Consider the following 23,062-nt stretch of genomic DNA (forward strand, 5'->3'; position numbering starts at 1 on the left):
ACCTTCTTGTCAGAATCGCTAGTAACTTTAAAATCGAACCCCAAATGGTAACAGAAGGGCAATACGACCCAGTGGGAAAGAGCTAACGTCTTGAGTTTTGATGTGACTGGAATTAACCGGTCGGACGGGAGCCAGGAAGGACGGGAGGTGGGACCAGCACCCCGATCATGGTGGGACTGGCATTAGGTAGGTCTTGAATTTTATTTGGAAAGAGTGCATTGTCTGGGGAACACCCAAGAAGAGAAATGCTGTGTGAGGTCCACACAGAGTGAACTGTTAGCAGACGAAGTAAAGCAGAAGCGCGAGGCGGCCCGGGGAAGGTGGGCTCAACCCCAGAGACCCGGCCCCCAGGATTAACTCTGAGTTTTGGCCATCCTCCTTCAGAAAGCCAGACACAGACCCTGGCTTTGTTTACCTCAGAACCGAGGTGTCCTGGCTGCTAAGGGGCCACCAGTGTGCTTACAGCCCGAGGGTCCCAGACAGGCTTCCCCAGCACCGGGCCACAAAAGCACAAAGCAATCCTGTCCTTACCAAGGGCAAAGCCCCAGCCTGGGACCTGAGACGCAGACAACAAAGTACACAACATTTTTCCTAACCTCAAGAAATTTATAATCTACCTGGGACAATTTATAGGCATTAAAATTAGCCGAGTAAAATGTTGCTCAGAGAGACTAAGTAACTTGCTCAAGCTCACGTGGTTAATAATTTGTAGAACAGAGCTTAGGGTTCTTTCAGTAAATCAGAGAACCAGGTAATATTAGTAACAGAGGCTACACAGAGGCAAATTTTGCATTTAGGCAGATGAAACAATTACTCTGTTAAAGCCAGACAACCTCTAATTGCTTTTAAATTCTCATCATCGCCAGTAATAACAGCTGTCCCCAGTCCCCACCCTCCGGGCTGCCCTGCGGGGACCACTACTCTGCTCACGCTCAAGAGGGAAACACGGTATGTTTCTCTGCCCCCTGCAGGGCGATGAGGCAGGTTTGTCCCCTGGTGCTTTCTTAAATAATAGATCAGCAGCATTTTTAAACTCTTAAAAGTAAAACAGTGAAAGGTATCAGCACGACCCTCTCCATCAGAACAAGCCCGGCGTCCCACGTGCTGCAAACAAGCCGAGTCAGGCACCCAGGCAGGGACGGAGCAGGCTCTGACGCCTCGCCCCCCAGAGTCACAGGTAAAAGAAAGGGGGGCAGGCGGGGGGGGGGGGGAGGAGAGAGACACCCGCCGCAGTGCGTCACACAGCAGACGCCTCAGCGCCCCCCAGGACCTGGGCGGGGGTCTTCCCTCCAGAGCCAAGGACGGTGCTTGCAGCTGTTCACCTGAAGGCCCCTCAACTGCCGCCAAGCCCTGCGCCGGAGCCACCGCGTCACGTTTCTACCTGAGACACCAGCCTTCTCACTTTTAATTCGAAGTACCGCACAAGCCCAGAGCTCCTTCCTTCCAGAAAGAAGCGGACAGTTTCATCCGCACCCTTCCCGTTACCTCCCCTTGTTCTTCAGCCTCGGTGCGGGGGTGGGGGAGGACCAGAGAGCAGGTCGGGAGGGGCCCCTCCATCCTTAGACCCTGAAGACGGAAGGGTGAGCTGGGTAAGAACGGGCGGCTGGCGCCCAGCAGATGTCACCCCAGGAGTAAGGACTGATTCTGGAAAAGGAAATCCCGGGTGGGCCCGCCCACCCCCGGCCACCCCCGGCCACTAAACAGCTCCCCTCCTGTTACCTTCTTTTGGCTTCTTCGTACTGGAGGCTCAGCCTGACCTTCTCAGCTAAATTTGATCTAGTTCTCACTCCAATCTAGTAAAAAACGAGAGGGAAGAAGTCAATTAACTCTGCTAATGAATGAAGTAAACTGCTTTTGCTTCTAGGAAGGACAAGTGATTGAAAAGCTAAAGAAGGTACTACTGAAATTGGGAATACCAGTTTAAAAGGGCCCCTGATAGTGTCAGTAGGACAAAATGCTTCTTTTCAGCTCAAGCTTGTCTGTTTTTCAAAGACTTCAATGTGCATTTTCCCCACATATTAAACTCAATATAAAAAGTATCAGGTAAATGTTTCTGGTATCTGAGGGTTTATGAAGGGCGTTCGGGTCAATAAAATTTATGAACTGGAACTAATTTCCTTGTCTCTGTGAGCCAAAATTTCCAACATGTAGCTTTCAAATGCATAAAACATCAACTAAATAACTTCAAAAGTGAATTTTTCAAACACGGAAGCCCTACTGTTGATCTCTGCCTGTCTCCCTTTCATAGCACAGGATTCAAAGAAGCATAGAAAATACAAAAATAACTGGGAACTTATTGAAAAGTAAATGTCTGCTAATGGCATCCCAAAAAGTATAGCATAAATTATTAACAGTGTTCAATGAAGTATCTTCAAATGCCAGGTGTAAATCACAAATCACACATTTTAATATAATCAACCTTGGATTTGGAAGAACAAGTTCTTTTGCTAGTTTCTGTTAGTTTTTAAAGGCATATATTTATGTTTCTCATCAGCCTTAATGTTGATTTGGAAGGACCTTAATTTTCAAGACTCTAAATGTAACTGGAACAACTTAAATTCTCACGTGTCTCTAGCCTTTCAATAACATCTCTAAATAAATACAGTATGAGACAGTTTGAACAGAGCTACTCACAGGGACCAATTCTGATCTGCTTGGCACCTAGGCAGAAAAGATAAGGCTTTGATTTTTAAAACTGATCGGATGAGTATGAAACACAGAGTGCACACAGCTGGAATTCCATCCACCTTCTAGCCCCTGCTCCATGCGCCCTCCACATTACAATCAGGCCCAGCAAGGACAGCACCGGGGCCAACTCTCCCAAAAGGACAACTTACATCTCCAGAAATGCTTGTTTGTGACCCAGCATCCAGGGTCTGTCTGGAGAGAGACAGATGAGAGTTCACAGGACTGGATCTCAAGTCCGGCTCAGATCTGCCAATGCTCTGATCCAAATGAAACCGCTCCTGCAGCTTCGCAAGACTCTGTTGAGGAAATACAAAGTACTTCATGAAGCTTGACATTTAAGAGGGCCAAGCCTCCCCACCAGGTAAAATTAAAGCGAAAGGGCTCATCTCAATGGAAAACACAATTACTTTATCTTAGTAGGCACTTATCACTTTAAATTATTGAAAAAATGAGAGTAGAATACAATTTCTGCAAATATACACATGCCTTTGAAGGTACGTAAGAGCATATTAAACAGGCTATCTTATCTCTCCCAAGAGACAGCCTGGGAATTACTCACCCTGTGAATAACGGTATCTCTATATTTAACACGTGCATTTCTTATTTTTAAAATTTCAATAAAATCTGTTTTAATAAAAACCACTCACAGCAGCTCTTCTTAAAGTAGAAGCTACAGCAACACAGAATGCCTATAACGCAATCTCCTTTCAGAGAGAGCAGGAAGACGTCCTAACTTAGAAGACTCCTACAATTATGCCATTTTCCACCTGGACGGGATCCAAGAGATTATTTAGCTCACACTGATGTCAGAGATTGGAAAGCACAGGCCCAGAAGTCACAGTCGATCGGTACAGACAGTGATGCCTGGTTTGGGAACGTGCGGAATCAAAAGCCAACGGGACTGGGGTCGGCGCCCGGGTTTAAGACAGTGAGTTTAGAGGGAGGAAGTGAGCAAGCGAAAGTATTAAAAAGCAAAAAATCTCAATTGCTACTCAAAAAAACCCACCACAAAATACGAATAAAAATGTAAGACGCTATTATCAACTTTAAGAAGAGTGCAGGATTTAAGCCTGACATTTAAAGTTCTCATGATAAGAAATTAGAAATATCAGAGATCTGATATTTGTTTTTTATCTAACCTTCTCTATTTTCTTTCAAAGGTACATTTATATAAAGTGTACACACAAGAGGGATAAAATTTAAATGGTCACATCAAATAATATATTACAGAAAAGAACAGAGAAAACTTTTAGAGACTTTAGAAAAGGCTTTTCTACTTTTTCAGGTGAATAGTAAAAAGATGTGTATTTTTCAAACCTACCTGTGATGATGGTGCACTCAATTAATTTAATACATGACTAGTATGTTTTTAAATGAAACAGAAGAGACTAGAAAATAAAATCAAACTATATTACTAGTACTAAAAGCAGGCATAATTCTGTGAAATTTGTTGTGTGTGTGTGTGTGTGTGTGTATCTATAGGTAAAGGTGTTTGTGTTATTGGGTTTTGATGTAAAGTGTTTTTCTTACTGTGAGTCGTGGTCAAAGGGGTTTGAAAGTCACAGAAGATACCTAATGTCCCTTTCAGCTCTCCTGTTGATTTCTGCATCTACCAGTTATTTTATATATTTTAGTAATTAAAAAGAAATCTAATCTTTTAATGATCTGGCCTGTGTATACATCCAAAGTTCTCAGGAAGAATCAGAGATGATCTAAAATTGCTAAATTATAAGGTTCTAGTGTAAATGTGGTCAAGCTCCATTCACTTTTTCCAAAGGACCTATTCCAGGCATTTCAGGAATTACTGATCTAATCAGCAGGATCGCTGCAGAACCAAACAAATCATATTCAAGTAAAGTTCTGCACGTGTTACATGTACGTTAGAACCACATATTCTGGAGCAAGGCTGCCTGGGTTTGAACCCCAGTCCTACACTCCTACAACTTACCAGCTCTGTGACTTTCAGTATTTACTTCTCCAGATTGCAGTCTCCTTGCCTGTAAGTCGAGGAGGATAACACTGCCTATCTCTAGGGCTGCTGTGAGAATTAAACGAAGCCTCTCCATGCGAGGCAGGTGGGAGACCGCCCGACACAAAGTCAGTGTGAAGTGTTTGCTGCTATTATTGTTGTCTTTTCTAGTCAATCTCCTCTTGCAAGTTATTTCAAGATTCCCCAAATGCAAAATTATATGGGCTGAAGAATATTTACCTATATTTAACTAGCATTTTGAAAGCAGACATAAAGTAGACAGATATGGTCTTTAAATGCAAGGGTTCTACTAAGAATGCAAACATCGCTGTGGGCTGTAACAGTTTTCAAAAGACACAGACTAAATCCTCACTCAGCTAGGTAAAGAACTCCGAATATCTGAACTATTACCAAGAATTCTCAGTGCTTGTGCTAATTATGGGATGGAGGGGAGAGAAGAGGAGGAAGAGCTCCCTCTTTAAAAAAACCTGACTGTATCTGCTAAAAGTAGACATTCGAAAGCAGAACACTGATCACTGAATGCTTGTTTTTTTCTACACCTGAGGCTGGGTCCCTGGAGCTAAGACCCGCAAGGTGAGGACTGCACGGGTGTAACCAGGTTATCTCCTGCCATCAGCATCTCTCCTGGTCTTCTGGACTACACAGATCTCCCCAAGCTGGGTCAGCATCCCCCCTCCCACCCCGAGCTAGCACCTTGGACTCTCCTGGGCTGGGGAAAAGCTTTTCAAAGGTCCTCCCTCCTCAAGGCGTATCATCTACTTACTGATGACAGGTGACATCCCCTGTAGTATCCTGGGTGGAGGATCACTGGTTTAGATAACCCTGCTTATCAGGGTTCCACATGAAGTTTTCTGTGAGTTGCAAGGTGCACCAAGATGCTAATCTCCTTATACGGGCTCCAGGATCCTCCACCCCCATCTCAAAGGTCCCCAAAGCCTGCCTTCAAATAAGCACATCAGCACCTGGGAACCAGTTTGTTTTCCTCCAAGGCAGCCAGCTGCCTCAGTGCCTCTAACAGTCTCCTGCAGGAACAAATTCCGTGTGAATGGAGAGAGGGAGAGAGAGAGAGAGAGGGAGTGTGTGTGTGTGAGAGAGATAAAGGGCCATCTAGACTCTGATGGAGAAATTTTGCATCAAGGAGAGTTTCTGGGGCCCCAGAAAGTAGTAGTTTGACTTAACAAAATGTTCTATCACTCACCTGCATCAGATCCTGTTTTTCTTTTTCTCCAGAGCTAATAGCCTTTCTGATAGATTTCAGTTCAGTTAGAATGGCTTTGGCTTCACTAAGTTCATAGCCACTCTGGCCTCCAGACATTTTTTTATCAATTCTGTTAAAAGAAGGGGGGAAAAAATCAAAGAATGACAGAGTACAAGGTAAACAGGCAGTGGGAAGTGGGTTTAGGTTCTTCGCTGGCCGGTTATTTTGCTGCTCGATGCTCACACACCAGTTTCGTCCTTTTGGGCTGGTGGCTTCTCCTCCCTCCCCTTCTGGTCCCTTTGCGCTAAGCCCTTCCGCGCCCTCCACCTCGCACCCAGTCCAAAGTGGTCGCTGAGGCTCCGGCTTTGTGTCTTCAGCCGGTGTGGGTGAGCCCACTGCTGGCGGAACTCAGCCCTCCTCACACGCTGCTCCTGCTCTCCACCCTGACAGGCGTTCAGGACACGGGGAAACAGTTCAGCAGAAGCACAGAAATGCCAGCGAACTGCACAAGCACAGGAACCTCAGGACGCATCACTGCCGCCTAATTTTACATGCATGAATGTTGGTGCGAAACCCAGCACGGTGCCTACAGCTTGGCGACTGCTAATAAAGGGTAGTGATTCTTATTTATACTGGTGAGTACCCTCTTACATTGGATCGTTTGGTCAGTTTCTTATTTTTTTAAGAATGAGACAAGATAAAATTGCCTGGCTTGCTGAATGAGTTCAAATCTAGGAACCAGGCAGAAGGGCAGACGTGTTCATCTGTCCACGAATATTAAATAAAGAGCTCCCTATGAGCTAATGTGCCACCTCTGTGGATCTGCTCAGCAAATGTCCTTACAGTTCACGTGGTTGCCCATGTGATCACCCATCAGAGGGCTTCATGTAACCTAAGTCTCTGTGCTCCAAGGGCCCAACCAAATTAGCAAAATAACTCTTTTTTATTTAAAAAAAAAAGATTAAAAAAAAAAAGATTGCACAACTTCTTCACCATCACTCTTCTGGTTCTCCCCACCACCGTGCTGCCTGGGACTCACTATGGACGACTTGGGCTTCACTTCAGGAACTTGGGGCCACATGGCGGCCCCAGTAGCCAACAATGCTGAGACACGTGTTCTCAGACATACCCTTGTCTTAGTCACAGACTCCCCACAGAAGTGGCACCTACTCAATCAAAGACAATTGGTCCTAAGCTAATTTGGTCTCAGACATTTTGCAATTCGTATTTCTTTCAATGTGAAGGGTACAGCCCGAAAAAAAGCTAATACAATACTATCTTATCCACTCTTCCAAAGTTTACTCAAACCATGCAGTTTGTAGATAATTTGTTTCCCCAAGGACTATTTTGGAAAATATTTTATGGTGCTGGACAAGTAATTAAAGTCTTAAAGAATCTAAGAAAATAAAATAAATTTCATCATAAGGTCACTCTGTAACAAAGCACAGCTGGTGACGTCACTGGATGAAGCACACACAGTGTTTGTGATGGGAAAGGACTCTAGGCATGGCCTTGCCGCGTTTCGTCCAAACGGAGAAACGGAGACCAGAAAGTTTATGAAAAATTCTGCCCCTGAATTCCATAAACACTTAGCTGAATAGTACAGTGGTCCTCAAAATGGAAGCCTCAGGCCTGGGGCTCTTGACTACCCCACTTGGAATATTTGATACAACTCCAGAAGCGTTTTGAATATTGGTTAATTACATTTATTTGGCGAGGGCCTTATCAATGACAATTGTTGGCTCCCTTAAGCATTGTATCTACCAATTTAGTTGAGGCAAAAGGCTTATTTTAATAAGAAAAAAAAATCTGAGATGTCATGAAATAGCTAGGAGTATAGGTATCTCAAATTGGGCCAAAGGAAGTTTCTGTAGCCCAAGTAATTTCTTCCTTTTTGTATAAAACCTTCAGAATTTAATAGCAAAACATATCTTTAATTCAGAAATCAACTTTGACATTAGAAAATAAAAGCAGATGAGTCGCTTTCAGAAATTAACTTTCAGAAATTTAACATTTAAAAATGAAAGCAGGACTACCTCAGGACTGCTGATTTAAATTTCAGAGAGCTTTAAAAATAGACGAGAACGTCTCCGACGGCCATTGCTCAGCCCAACGTTAAACATCCCTCCTCCACTCAGCATTCTCCACGGAACCCCTTTTAGTCTTTCCTTCCCTTTTTTCTGCCTCCTTTGAACCTCTCTACTTGACATTAAATGTTGCCTTTTCCCTTTACCTCTATGTTTCACCTTTTTCTCCTCCACTTTTCATCTCTCCCTTTCTCTCTCTTTTTGACCCTAACTGACCATAAAATACAAAGTTATAGATTTTTAAAACAAAGTATGCACTGTGCTTTTTGCTCTTAATTGAGAAATACCATTTTAGTTTCTTCCCTGAAAAAATTTTTTTGGGTTTGTGTGTACCCTATAATTAATTTCCCTCCTTGATCTAACCATTTGCATGCCTTCCCTGGAAAATGTGTAATCCAGCCCAAGCCAAACTTTCACAGACTCTGCATATACCCCTGGCTCACTGCGTGTTTCGTATCTTTCCATTTTCCAGTTTTGAGTGAACCGTGGAGGAGGCAAAGTGGAAATATGCATCTCCTCCTGGGTATCTGTCTACACATAAACTACACTATCGCTTAGCTCAAAGTCAAATTTGGGACCACAGACTGAAGTGAATAATGTAGAGATAAACCTACATTCATTCATCGAGGAAAAACTATCACACCAAGCAAGGTGAAAGCTAGGATTTAAATTATGTAATTCCAGATTCCACAAAATTATTTCATTTTATCGTGAATTAGTGAAAAGTTGCAAAAGCCTGCAGTGGGATTCGGTTTAAATCTTTTCTTGAAATACACTCTCTGTCATAACCCCAAGGAAAAGTCCCCTTTACAGTATCAGGAATGTGGTTTCTTGAAAAGTACGGTCTTTGGGTTCAATCAATTATTATCCAATCTTCTAGTAGTAAGGTGGTTATCATTTGACTGAAAACAGCTTTATTTTGTCTGTAGTTGAGATCAACAAGAGAGGCCTATGGTGTTAGATACCATATCTTTCTGCTCTTGGTTCAGCAGATTAGAATCATTGCAAGAGAATCAAGCCTGAATTTCTACAACAAATGTCTGTTGTTTTCTTGTGGAATGTTATTGACAGATTCTTAAACATGCCTTAGATTCCTATAAAAATTGCTTGCAAGCAAACTGCTTTAAAACAATACAGCATTGTTACATCAGGATAACAAAAACAGCAAGTTTGGCTAACCTTTAATCCTGGGTAGTGACATGAGTTATAATTTCATGTGCCTTAAAAATACTTAACGTAGGGCTAAACGCTTTGTGGCGCTCCTCTCCCGGCTCCCACCACGAAGCCCTCCTTATACCGCTTACTGCGTAACACACTGAAGGGGCTGCAGGTCTGCTCAGTTTTTAGGGGAGCTCTGCAACCAGCTGAGGTGCACCTGAGAACCACCCAGGGCTCTCAGAACGTATTTCCTGGGGTGGAGACCAGACACCGGCATTTTTAAAGAACTGCTCAGATTCTTCCCATGTGCAGTCAGGTTTGAGAACACTAGGGTGGAAGCCTCTGAAAGAATGTCACGGTCACAACTGCATGAGGTGAGTGTCAAAAACAGACTGAGCCAGAAAACCCAACGTCTGAAACCAAAGCCATGTGACTGGGGGTTCCGAAATAGAACTCATCAACCAAATAGCCAGAACAAACTGTTCGTGTGTGCCCGGCCAGCAGACACTCAGGATCTTGACCGGGGTGGTGCCGTGCCACCCTGGATCGCTGCTGGGGACACGGGGGAAGAACGTGAAACCGGCCGGGAAACCCTGTGGACACCGCTCCGCTACTGGCAACACCGACCGAGCCCCGCAGCATGGAGCGGGGAAGGAAAAGGCCGAGTGCCTTTCAAGGGGAGGGTGCCCTCAAGCCCTGCTGTGGCTGGGTGGCCGCGTAAACCATCACTGCTTCCCCTGGTCGGAGACCCTGTGGTGGGGACCATGGGAGCTGGAAAGTCTCGTGTGCCTGTCGGCCTCCAGTCAGGCTGGGCCTCAGCAGCAGGAAGAACAGGGGCTTCAGGGGCTGGAAGGGGGCAGGGATTTCCAGGTCCCGCAACCCTCTGTCACCTGCTCCTCCATCTGAGGCAGCTCAGCCCGGAGTGGGGTCCCCCGGACCTCGGCACAGAGTGGCAAGGGCAGAAGGAACACGGGAGGCCGAGCGCTCGCTCAGCTCCCCAGGGGCCACGCTGCCTCGCTCCCTGAGCTGCCACCATCAGGTCACCCTCCAGGCAGACAGGCCTCCGGCCAGGGCTCAGGGCAGCGCAGGGAACCCAGCCCAGCCCCCGGGAGCTGCTCCTGGAGCCCTCCATCCCCACCTCCACCTCCACCCGGGGCGGCTGGGAGACAAAGTTTAGTTTTTTATCTGTTTCCTTTGATGTCCAATGATTAAGAGAAGCTTCAGACCTTTTCAAAGTGCATAGATTTTTCCCAAGTGTTCTGTTCGCCGGCTGACTGTTGCTTTGTCTTTTGGTGCAAGCCTTACGCTTTGGGCTTTATCGTCCTTTGAGAGATCCCGTCATCTGTCCTTCTACCTCCCTGGTGTGGGCTCGGGGGCTTTGGACTATCTCATGGTCCATCTCGGTATTTTTATACTCACTGTTTTAAGGTTGCAAAGCCTTGTTCTTTATAGAGCAATTCTTGCTTCATCTGTGAGAGCTCTCGCTTCAGCTTTTTAACCTTTTGTGAGAAATGAATGTAAATATGTTTGTCAATAATTAGCAACAGAGTCTTAAAAGGTAATCCATTAGTAAACTATTAAACACACAGACACAGCCACTAGTTTAGCATTCACTCGTCTGGTTTCTCCCAGACACAGACTGGATGGAAGGTAGGTTAATTTTGCTTAAACGATCAGTGATGTGCATTGTTACTCATATTTAGCCTCATCATCTTAGGTAGCAACATTCCTACGAGCTGGACATCACCACCGTCTCCTCTCTGTGATAAATAGTAAACAGCCAGTGCAGGGAGAGGCAGGCAGACTTTCAGAGTGTCTCTGGCTCTGTCCTCACCCCTCCTTCCCTGCTCCTGGACCACTGGCCACCCCTCCGTTCCCACAGTGTGCCAGGCTGTACCAGCCTCGGGGCTTCTGCGTGTGCCATTCCCCCGCTAAAAGGCTCTTCCCTCAGATCTTCAATAGTTGACTCCTTGTCACCTCAGCTCCACGTGACCCTTCCAACAGGACTTCTCTGGCCACCCCGCCCAGTCCACTACGCTGTTTTGTTTAGTTCATAGTATTTTTCCAGAGCTGGAACTGCGAGCTGGTTTCCTGTCTGCCCCCCAAGGGAAAGTCAGCAGCATCACGCCAGCTGTGTCCCAGGCCTCCACAACAGGACCAGGCAAACAGCAGCTGATCCGCAAATATTTGTTGTCAAACTGAGAAAACTTATCTTCCTTCCTGTTATCTTTGGTAATAACAATACTCAAAATTGGCAGGTCAGAAAAATGGCACAAGGCTGGTTTAGTCACAAACTCAAGGTCTGCTCATGGGTGTCAGAAACTTATCTCCATGTAAGTTTCTGCACATTCTGTTGTGTAGCACTACAGTGTGTTTTGAAATTTTATTTCCTATTTATTCTACTCATTCCACAAATATTGATTGACTCTCCACAGCGTGTCAGGTCCCGGGACCGAAGTGGGAACAAAACAGACCCAACCTTTGCCCTTCCGGGTCTCCCAGAACAAGGGAGCCTGAAATTGAGCAAACAGTCGCCCAGTGAGATAAATCCCACCAGTTCCCGCAGGTGATTTAGAGAAAAGCACGGGTGCTTCCAGATGTAAGAGGGGGACGGGACCCAGTCTGGTCTGAGGGGTGGGGTACAGCCCGTCTGAGGAAATGACGCCGAGGCTGACGGGGTTAGTCAGCTTCACTAACAAGACGGCCCCCACAAAGCAGAGCTTGGGGACAAACTGGGAACTGTGGGAGGGGGAACTCAGCAAATCTCTGGGATTCAAGGAATGCTATCATTGCCGGATTACAGTGGCACCGTGGGGAGTGAGGTGGGGATGGAAAAGGAGCCTGAAGCCACGTGGAGGGTTTCTAAATCTCATCCTGAGGACAGTGAGCATCCAGGAGGGGCCGAGAAGCATGAGCTACTATATATACTATAAGAGCAGTGTGGTGACCGGACCAGAGGGGCCAAGAGGGGCCATTCTGCCTGTACTGTGGGCTGGCGTGCGGGCGGTGCTATAGGAAAAATATTTTTTAGAGGAAGAATCAACAGGACTTGGTGATGGACTCAGTGTGAAGGGTGAGGGAGAAGATGCGTCAAAGATCACTTCCAAAATCCTGGGTGCATGAAGGTGCTTTCCTGGAGTGGGGGGACCAGACTAGGTAGGAAAAAGATCAAGGGTTTTCTGTAAGACATTTGTTTTTCTGATGATACCCATGACACTTCAAAGGCAGCAGGAGCACGTAGACTTGAGGCACCTAGACTACAGACAGAACATACAGAGTCACTGACATAACGATGCTATTTTAAATGCACGAGAATAAATGAGATCAGCCAGGGAGGATGTGCGTGGAGACGGGAAGAGAGCGCGGGAACACCTAGGGTGTTGGCATCACTTAGAAGCCGATGACAAGAGGAAGAGACAGAGCACGCTGTGAAGCAGAGGCAAGAGAGGTCAGAGGGAAAAAGAGCATCGTGGATCAGACGAGGAAAAACGTCAAGAGGAGACTACGAGGGCTGAAACGACAAGCTACAGGGGCTGAGTGACACCTTCAGGCATGACATTCCGGATACAGCAGATGTTCAATAATCTGTCAGCTGAGTTTATCTGAAGGTTTAATGGCTTGTGCCCAAGACACTTATATTTTAGGAGGGAAAAGGAAATACAAATCACTGTGTTGGAAGGCCCAATCCATGACAAGTAAGAGAGGCACGAACGATGCTACTGGAACCCAAAGGAGGAGAAGACGACCTCAGGGAAGGAGGAGGAGACGGCGGAACTGACTCTGAAGGAGCTGTGACGTTCAGGGAGGGCAACAAGCTCCCGTCCAGCAAGGACGCGTCACTTTTAGTACTGGGCTGTTACCACATCAAGACCATCAGGCATCAGGCGCTCATGCCGCGTGTAATTTCTACTTCTAACAGCACTCTCAAAAGCTTTTTACCAAAAAGACTAACATTTTTATTTAAAAACAACAACAACAGAAATCCAGCCATCAATAAATAGCTGGCTGAAAACTGGCTTTACCTTTGAAAACACAGTTGATAAAAACAATGGTGATGTTGAGACCTTTTGGAACAACTGGATTAAAACAACTAGTGCATCTCACCGACATAAAACAGCATTCGACTTAAAATCACTTGGACAGCGATGACACCAATTTAATTTCTTTCAAAAATCATCATTTAAAATTAAGTTAACTTTTGACATTGCAGACTCTCCCCTGTTTAAGCGATGTGAGGTGTTGCTGTATGCTGGGCGACAACAGCAGAGGAAGCTAACCCTTGTGTCTTCTTTTCTCCCACATTACTTACTTCAGAGCTACTGCTTTACTTCAGAGCATCTTCTTAGTGGGTTACGGGAATGGTACTCAGCTCCCGAATACAATTTTGCATTTTATTTTGTTAACTATGAAAAAATTTGATTCCATGACAGTGAGAGATGAAAACAGATATTATTTCCAACCCAACATCATTTCCATTGTTTTTTGGTTTTTAGCGTATGGTCTTAACCGTTCAAAACCCTTTCTTCTCGGTGGACCGTTTGACATGCTTAGCTGTCAGAGGATCACTGTTTCTGCTCGCATTCGCCAACCCGCTTGCAGATGCAGGACACAGAATGTGAATACTGATGTCCTTAGATCACGGCTGAGGATTACGCTGATGCTGACTTGCAAATTTAGCACAGTGTGGAACTCCACCAGGAAGCAATGAGGGTAGCTAAAATCCACAAGCACTGCATGCATTCTGGGGACTGTGCTAAATATAACAAGCACCTACTGTCAGTCCTCACAACTACTCTATTAGATAGATGCACTTTTAATTCTTATTTTACAGGTGAGGAATCTCCGAGTTAAAGAGAATAAGGAAGTAATCTGCTGAAGGTCACAATGTCACTAAGTAGTCTAGAGCCCACGAGAATTCTTTTAAACCACAATTATCAAAGTTTTAGTTATTAATGGCATGATAATATACGTAAGGTCAAAGACAAACTAGAACTGCTGCAAAACGACCTAAATAAAGTCTGTGGCCCTTACTCTACCTTGGAAACTTCAATATTCCTATGTCCCACCCAAACCAGCAACAGGAATGGCCCCACAAGCTCTAACGCCTACTTCCTCTCTCTCGTCCATACTGAACCTTCTGCAGCTGTAGCCAACCAGCTAATTTTACAGACCTATTTCTATGGAATCAGATCTCACAACCCAGAGTACCAATGGGAGGCAAGAGGCCCGTGACTTCGGCACATTGCCTGCTTTCTGTACCAACTCCACCAGAGCAACTGACATTTTAGAACTGATTTTAAAGTTATTTCTGAAAGCTAGAAAGATACTGTGATTAAATGTGGTAAGTATGGCTGGAAATCATAGAGTCCCTCACTACCTCTTACAATCTTAGTGTGTAATAAGTTTCCTTTTAAAAGAAGGAAGAAAAAGATGACAATGAAGGAAAAGTAAATTCCTGAATGTGTGGATCTTGGAAAGATCACAAGACAGGCAGGTTTCAGCAGTTTGCCCTCAAAGTGTCCCTTGCAACATCAGAGTTATAATGAGCACAATGACATTTTACTAATGACCACCTTCCCTTCCCACCACTTTCTCCATTTTCTTGCCGGGAGCCCCTTAAGCAAGCCAACAAAGGGCAACTGTCACCTTGCTCCTTCTGGAAATCCTTCTCTTCACTACCGCTTCCACCTCACTACACATCCTCACCACCTGCTCATCTCCCAAGTCACCTTTAAAGAAAACGAGGTATTAGCTCCAGATAGTCAGAGGATTCATCATCAAAACGTGTTTGACTTTACTAAAGAACAGAGGAAAAGAGAATCCCAGATGCTGTCAGGACCATTTGTGATGACTAATAAATGAATTCTGCCATCAGAAACGAGCTGACTGAACATATATTTTTAAAAACCCCAACTTCTGTTTAACAAAAATAAAAAGGAAGTAACAAAACAAAAGCTACTAAGAAAAAGTACATGAAACATTTTTTGAAATATACTACTGTGAGATACAAACAATAGATAAAAGTATGGAAGGTCAATGCTAGATCTCCACCATGTAATTAAAATAAACCAATAAGTTGTCCTATAGCCCAGCAATTCCGCTCCTAGGCATATACCCAAGAGACACGAAAACTTATACCCACACAAACATCTGTGCAGGGGTGTTTGTAGAGGTTCTGTTTATCATCACTCAAAAGTGGAAACAAACCCCAAGTCCATCAACTGGTGAATGAATAAATGAAATGCGGTGCCTCTGCAATGGATACTACTCAGCAATAGAGAGGAGTGAAGTACTGACATAGGGTACAACATGGATGAGCCTTGTGTGACCATGTGCTGTATGATTCCATTTTTACAAAATGTATAACAGAACAGGCAAATCCAGAGAGACAGAAAATAAAAACAGTGGCTGCCTGGGGCTCGGCAGGAGACGGGAGAGGGGGAACGGACAGGGACCGCTAATGGTGTTCAGGGGTCCTCTGGGGAAACAAAAATGTCCTAAAATCAGATTGTGATGATGGGCATACAACTGCAAATATACTAAAACCCACTGAATTGTACAATTTTAAACAAGTGAATTGTGCAGTGTGGGTATTACTTCTCAATAAAGCTGTTAAATTGAAAAAAAAATTAACTGGCAAATCGAAATAGAAAAGGTAGAACATCACAAAAAAATAAACAAATCACCTCTTAACAAAGACAAAGTTGAAAAGCATGGTATCATTGTATATCAATCCAACTAGCAAAAAAAAAAAAAGATTACAAATGGTAAAAACTTGGTCAAATGGCTTCCAATTTCACGTTAACATCCAGGGTCCATGCGGTCTCCAAGGCCTACCTGCTCATGGCCAGGGCTACCTCTCCCACCTCCTCGCACTGTCCTCACTTCCTCTTCTCCTGCTGTGGCCACATTTGACTTCTCACTGCTCCTTGACGATCCCAGACCTTCTCTGACGGCTGGACCTTTACGCCAGCTCTTCCTCACCTAACTTCACCACCTCCGTCTAGCCTTTGCTCAAATGTACCTTCTCAGTGAGACTTTACCCCAAATACTCTATTCAAAATTATAACCAGCTCTCCTTCATTCCTCATGCCCTGTCACAGAGCCATTATTTCTAGTTGGATTGATTAAAAAAAAAACTAGAAGGTGAATTTATCAAATGCTTTCTCTGTATCAAAAGGAATGATGAATGCTTTCCGTTCACTCTGCTAGCATAGTAAATGATTTTCAAATCCTACACTGTACTGGTGTAGGATAAGCCCTACTTGGTCCCAACAAACTACTTTTAAATGTTCCTGCATTTGGTTTACCAACATTTTGTTTAAGGTTTTTGTATCTAAGCTTATGAATATGGCTGACTCCCTCTCCCCACCACCCGCACATTATCTGGTCAGAATTTGGTGTCAAGGTCATATTAGCCTCATCTTCAGGGTGTCTCTGGAATAGTGACAGGGCTAGTCAGATTTTTTCTTTCACCTTGAGTCATTTTCGATCAATGATATTTTAGTAAGAATTTATTCATTTCATCCTCAAATTAAAACGCAATAGTATAAATTTGCTAAAAATGTTCTCTTATTTCTTAAGCATCTAGAGTTTTATCTCTTTTCATTCCTCGTATATTTTTGTTTCCTTTCTCTTTTACTTTTGACTCAATCCTGACAGACATCTGTCAATTTTATTCTTCTTCCAAAGAACTAAATTGTGCTTTTGCTGGTCTCCTCTGTTATAACCGTGTTTTTACTTCAGTAACATCTTCCCTTAATTTTATGTCCCTTTTCCAACTGTCTTCAGATTTATTCTGTTGTTCTTAGATTGAAGTCATTACTCATTAATTTTAAGACTTTCTTATTTTCTAGTATATACATGAAAGGCGATAAGTTTTTCTCTTTTTCCAACGCTATTAACACTATTAACTAAACTACAGATGTTATTTGGATTTTGCAGTTTTTCCACTTCCATCCTTCTTCTATTCCAGGATCCAGCCCAGGATATCGTGTTGTCTTCACCTGTCACGTCTCCTTTGTCTCCTTTGATCTGTGACACTTTCTCAGTCTTTCCGTGTCTTTCATGACCTATTTGCTTTTGTAGGTGAGATGTTTTGTAGAACACACCCGGGTTTGCCTGATGCTTTGTTGTGATTAGACTGAGGTTACAGACTGGGAGGAAGAACACGACAGAGGTGGTGTGTCCTTCTCATCAAATGACATCTGGGTACATGCTTTCAACATGACATTGCTGGTGATATTAATAAGGTGATTTGTTTATTTTGTGTATAAATTTCCAGTTTATTTATTTATTTATTTCTAATTTAATGGCTTTATTGAGAAATAGTTCCCACACGGCACAATTCACTTGGTTAAAATTGTACAGTTTCGTGGGGTTTTGTGTATTCATAGTTGTAAACACCTGTCAACCATTTGGCTTGCCTGTTCTATTCTCTTCTCTCCTTTCCTGCTTTCTTTTGTACTTCCAGTGGTGAAGAACTTTTGGTGCCATTAAGTTCCTTTCCGATTTTGTCTGAAACGTGTCTGTCTCATCCATATGCGTGAAAGATGTTCTGCTTGTGTATAAAATTCTGGCTGGTGGCATTTTCTCTCTGAGCGCTGAAAGTGGTACACTGTCATGCTCCTTCCATCGTCAGTACGGAATTTCAGGTATCTCTAACTGTTGGACCTTTGCAAATAATCTTTTTTTTTTCCCTTTTCCCTCTGGCAGCTTTGAATTTTAGCCATTATATGATTAATTTATAGAAGTTCTATTTAGTTCTTTCCCCTTACACCCTTGGTCATTTCATAGTATCTTTCAGATTCATATTCGCTTCAGGAGGCTGAGTCTCTGAAAACTTAACGTGAACGTATTAAGTCAAAGTATTTATTGGGTTTATGTCAAGGAAAAGTGTCAAAATATACGGAAGTGTTGGTCTGAATGTATTCATTATAATACCTATCTCACACAGTTCCACAGAGCTTAATTTGCATGGTCCTTCAAAAAATGAGAGAATGAGCTTTGCAGGCTTTATAGAATCATTTAAAATTGATCATTTAGGAATCATGATTTCCCTGTTCCTGTCTGCGTAGACTGTATATTCTCTCAGAGGAGAAGCTAATTGCATTTAATTTTGTAAAGTGCCACGAGCATGATGGGTATAAGGGTGTTTGTGAATTAAGATGGAGAAGTCTGGAAGTCACGGCCAGAGAGACTGATACGGCAGGTTATCGAGGTGAAGAGAAACTAAATACCTCCTCCCCAACAACACGGTGTCAAAGTAGGATTTCTTTTGAAGTATAATTATTTAGCCTGCAGCATGGTGCCCTTGAAAGCTAGAAAAGGAGACCAAAGTCATTAGAGAGAAAGAAAGAGAGAAACAAAACATTATGAAATCAATAAATGTGATTAAACCTTATAATTTCCGATTATTCAAGGTCTGAGTATGCTTTTTGAAAAAACACTGCTGTGCCGTGAATTTTAATCATTTCCAGCTATTAGCATGTCTTAGTAGAGATAAGAGCAGCTCCTGCATCAGGCAGTGTCTCTCATTTTCTCTTTCAGTCTTGCTTCTTTTCTTTAGTGAAGGTGAGGCAAGTCATACTATTCACTTCATTCAAACCTCGCTAAGACTGTTGCACTATTTTCAGGCCCAACACTAGTTACAACAAAAATTCACTTCTGGACATCTTAAAAGAATAACCATATCTAATGCACAGTTTGCTGTTGCAAATCTGTATCGCTCTACCTGCTTCAAAACCCTGAGATCAGGAAATTACGGCTGAAAGAACTCAGGATGTAAGCTCAGTATAAAGATATCACTCATGTCCAGTCAAGAGACCATCCTTATTTGCAGCAATCTGCGCTCTCAGAAGGCATGTTTCTTTTCATTTGAAGCATACTTTTGTATGTTAGTTACATCATTGGTTAATGTGTCATAATTTGCTGTGCACATAAGTTAACTCTATTTACAGTTGCAAACTAAACCTTACATTCAACTGCCATTCTTTTAATAATCTCTGCCCAAGATTACAAATAGGTGAGAATGTGGATGGCTTTTCTAAGTCCATTACCATTGCAAAGAATAATTCAAAGTGAATTCATATTAACAATGTGTGAGTAAATATATTTGAGAATAAAACATTGTTATCAACAGCAGTGCCCACTAACCAGCCATGTGTTTGCCCTGGAGAGCAAATAATTTAACCAAAAGAGCATTTCTTTTCTTTTTTGATAAAATTAAAAGTTGGATCAGAGCAGATGCTTTGGGGCTCAATAAATTCCTCAAATGCAACTGTATTTCTAAGTATTTTCTTTTACGCTTCTAACATTTTATTTGTTTGATAAACAACAGTAAAAACTTAACCAAATCCACCAAAAACTTTCTGCATCAAATTTCCACCAAATCTCACCTTTCTGCAATTTGGGGTGTAAGGTAAATTGAAGGATTAGTTTGTGTGAGATAATCCTCTTCCCTATGCTTAGTTCTATAATGAACAAATGAAATAATAAATTCCAGCATGAAAATTTGAACGTTCCTCTTCCTAAAAAATACATTTTCTCAAGAAATTAAACACCAACTCTAAAGTTATGAGTATATCATTAAAAGAGCATTAATTTATTCATTTCACCATTTCACCAACTAGAAATAAGATGCCAGGAAGGACTGGCATCCCGTTAGCCCGAGGAGGAAACTGAAGCCCAGTGACCACCAGTACCTATCACCATAACATAAAATAATATAAAACAGATGCTTTAGACAGATGTTTCTAAATACCTGGTTCTCAAATACCTGACCCACTTGCTCTAACTCCATAAAACAAATGAAGCACACCTGCTAATAACTGTTATGTTAAAATAATGAAGTATGAAACCAGAGCCTGGCTTTGTCTGAGAAATTATTCCTGTGACTGAAAACGCAGACAGGTCCCCTGAGACACCGAAGCAATGAAGAGCAGCTAATTCACGAGTTACTATTTCTGTGACATTACTTTGTGAAAGGGACTAGTATACGCAGGGATTTCTACGGGGAAGGCACGCCAAGGAAAGCTAAGTTGCCAAAGTCCACGAAACTCTGCTCAAGTCACCCACCCATGTCTGAACGGCTGGGGCATGCTCCACGAGCTGCCCGGCCAAAACACGCACAAATGGCAGAGAGAGAGACCATCTGCCCTGCCACGCTGAAACCAGGACACAGCTCAGAACATCACAACGGAACATGGGCCATGAGGGCCAATTTGCTAAGGAAGCGCTTCTATCGAAAGGCACCTGCCTGGACAGGGACTGTTAAACAAGCACCCATCCACTAACCGAAGAAATGCTCTCATCTTCCATTGCAGTCGCTTATGAATGTCTTCTACCCTCTTCTTGAGGAGGGCACCCCTTCCTGGCTCATCTTCACAGTCTCACAGTGATGACGTCCACATGAAAAACAGGCTTCTGATACTAAGAGCACATTAAACCTGGTACAAAATTAGCTTTATCTGCTGCATTAGGAGACAGGTCTGGGGAATGTGACCACTTGGGAACTTCTGGGATCTCCTAACTGAGATGGGCTTCCCTTCCTTCTGATGGTTATTTGTATGAGATATCCTATCTGCTTTTGTTTTTAAATTCCTCCCTTAGTTTGCATCTTTTCTAAAAGGGGGTTTTAATGGCCAGATTATGACAGCTTGTTGAGGTATTTCATTTATAATGCGTCTTACAAGAAAAGAATTGTGAAAAATGGTTAAAATTTCAAAGGGCAATAATAAGTAATAACGTCCTAAGAAGTACACAGCTCAAGGGAGCACTGAAGCTTAACGAGAGTAACTTTTGACAAAATATCTTCATTTTCTGTTTTTTTCTTTTAAAGACACAGTATCTGCCTGGCAGATCCCAGAAATGTATAAACCAGCCCATGAGATTCTTGAGAAACGTACAGAGAAATAAAGGTGGACCGACAGAGTTAAGGGCTCCTGATACCCTGGAGGAGTGTTTATGGCAGAAAATGACTCTTGTGTCAACGACTTCACACAGTAAGCCCAGAAGTCCAGACTGAAGAGACGTTTGCTTCCAGAAAGTACAGACGAACTTTTGTCACACTTGTTTCTGAGAACAAATAGAAAAGTTTGAGGAAAAGAAAAATCCATTGGATGCCACTGGTGAACTAGCAAGGCAGCAGGAACTGGTGCTGAACATCCAGAGGACAAGGGGGGCCTACGGTCAAGACCCACACTTGGCAACGCTCTCCCCTTTGAGGCATCTGCGTGTGCAACAGGGAGGCCGAAAAGCCGGGAGGAGGCAGTGACCGAGGGCCTGGCGCGCAGAGAGCCGCTGGCTGCGCCACGGCGCCGAGAGGCCTGGGGGGAGACCTCAGGTGCAGCCCAGTCAGGCGGGAGGGGCCCCAGGAAGCATCCCCGGGGTTCAGCCAGGATTCTGAAGCGCCTTCCCCGAGAGCAGGGCGGACCGGAAACAGACCCAGCCTGACGGAACGAAGGAAGCCCAGATCTCAGACGGCTCAAACCCTGACTGCATGACAGTGATCTGCCCCGAGACTCACTGCCTCTAGAAGCAGAACTAAATCCTGTCTGAAGGATGATGAGATCATCCCAAACCTCCGATTATCTTCATACTTTTCCATACGTAGTATATGGCTCTTAATTAAAAGCAAGCACCTATAAGAGGTCAAATATTGACCAAAAATCAAGAGAAAAAACTCAGACCAGATTGAAGAATCCAACATCTAGGAAACCTAAATATCAGATTAATCAAGATGTGGAATTCTAAAATTTTGCTTCTGTTCAAAAAATTATTGTATCGATGTGCGGAATTTGGTCAAGTAACTAGAAACAAAAAATAAAGAGATTTTAGAATTGAAAAAATACAAATGGAATTAAGCTGAAATCAATAATAAAAGATAAGAAAATCCCGAACTGTTTAAAAATTAAGCAATACATTGATATGAGAGATCATAAAGAAACTGGAGAATACTTTGAATTGACTGATGACAGATACAAAATTCAAAATCGGTGGGATGTTGGCAAAAGCCATGGGCAGAAGGTAATTTAGGGTTTTAAGGGCAGATATTCGAGACTAAGAAAGCCAAAAACCACGTATCTGTCAGTATCTGCTAGACTGAAGCTGTGTATATTTTCGATCAGCTGTTCCTAGTTGCATAACCAACAAAAAAGTGTACATATGTGCACCCAAAATACGTCATAGGCACGTACGTTAAGGCTTAATTTTTAGTTACCAGAAATAGGAATAAACTCTAACATACATCAACAGTAGAAGAAATAAAGAATTCATGGTATGTACACAAAAGTGGAATGCTTTACAGCAATAAAAGTGAATGAATCTCGAAATGCTGACAAAAGAAGCCATCGATAATCTATGTGGTCACATTCCAGTTTCACAAAGTTCAAAGCAGGCAGAAAATTAACTTTCAGCACGGCTGATAAAGGTGACCTAGTGTCACCTTTAGGGGGAAGGATAACACTGCTGATGAGGGACACCATGGGGGCTTCTGGAGTCACGGTAGTAATCTCTTTCATGCCCTGTGTATTGGCTGCATGAGTTTATTTCCTTGGTGAACAGTCTTTAAGCCTCCAAAAATCAAGGATAAACACGCTCTGACCTTAACAGCAGTGTGGTCAAAAAGAATTACGGTAAAGCTCAGCAAACAGCCCAGGGGGAAGTGTGAGGCACTAGGACAGTCACCTAGAAAAGGGAGTGACTTGGTGACGTGAACTGGGGGCGTCCTGAATATCGGGTTGTCTGATGAACCAGCAACTCGGCTCAACTCTGGGGACATACTTCAGTACAATAAAGAAAAGTAAGTTTCCGAGACTCAAATTCTGATGCAATATACTAACTGCAAATAGTAAGACTTCCCAGTGACGGAACACACTCTTGTCTCATAACAAGGACAGTCTCAGTCACTCACACGTTCTAGCAGAAGCAGGAAGACCACCC

The 23,062-nt window shown here is 43.3% G+C and overlaps 1 protein-coding gene across 2 annotated transcripts in view; it reads right to left on the reverse strand.

The window, feature by feature from the left end:
* Positions 1-23,062, reverse strand: part of WWC2 (WW and C2 domain containing 2) — a 127,374-nt gene that overhangs the window by 34,682 nt on the left and 69,630 nt on the right. For both annotated transcript variants that reach the window (XM_072950492.1, XM_072950493.1), the window contains exons 5-8: positions 10,541-10,620; positions 5,877-6,006; positions 2,838-2,984; positions 1,720-1,793 (exon numbers count right to left, since the gene is read on the reverse strand). In XM_072950492.1, the coding sequence (XP_072806593.1) occupies positions 1,720-1,793; positions 2,838-2,984; positions 5,877-6,006; positions 10,541-10,620 (431 nt within the window). The remainder of the gene's footprint in view (positions 1-1,719; positions 1,794-2,837; positions 2,985-5,876; positions 6,007-10,540; positions 10,621-23,062) is intronic.

Source organism: Vicugna pacos, chromosome 26, assembly GCF_048564905.1.
Source record: "Vicugna pacos chromosome 26, VicPac4, whole genome shotgun sequence".
In the NCBI taxonomy this organism is placed as follows: domain Eukaryota; kingdom Metazoa; phylum Chordata; class Mammalia; order Artiodactyla; family Camelidae; genus Vicugna; species Vicugna pacos.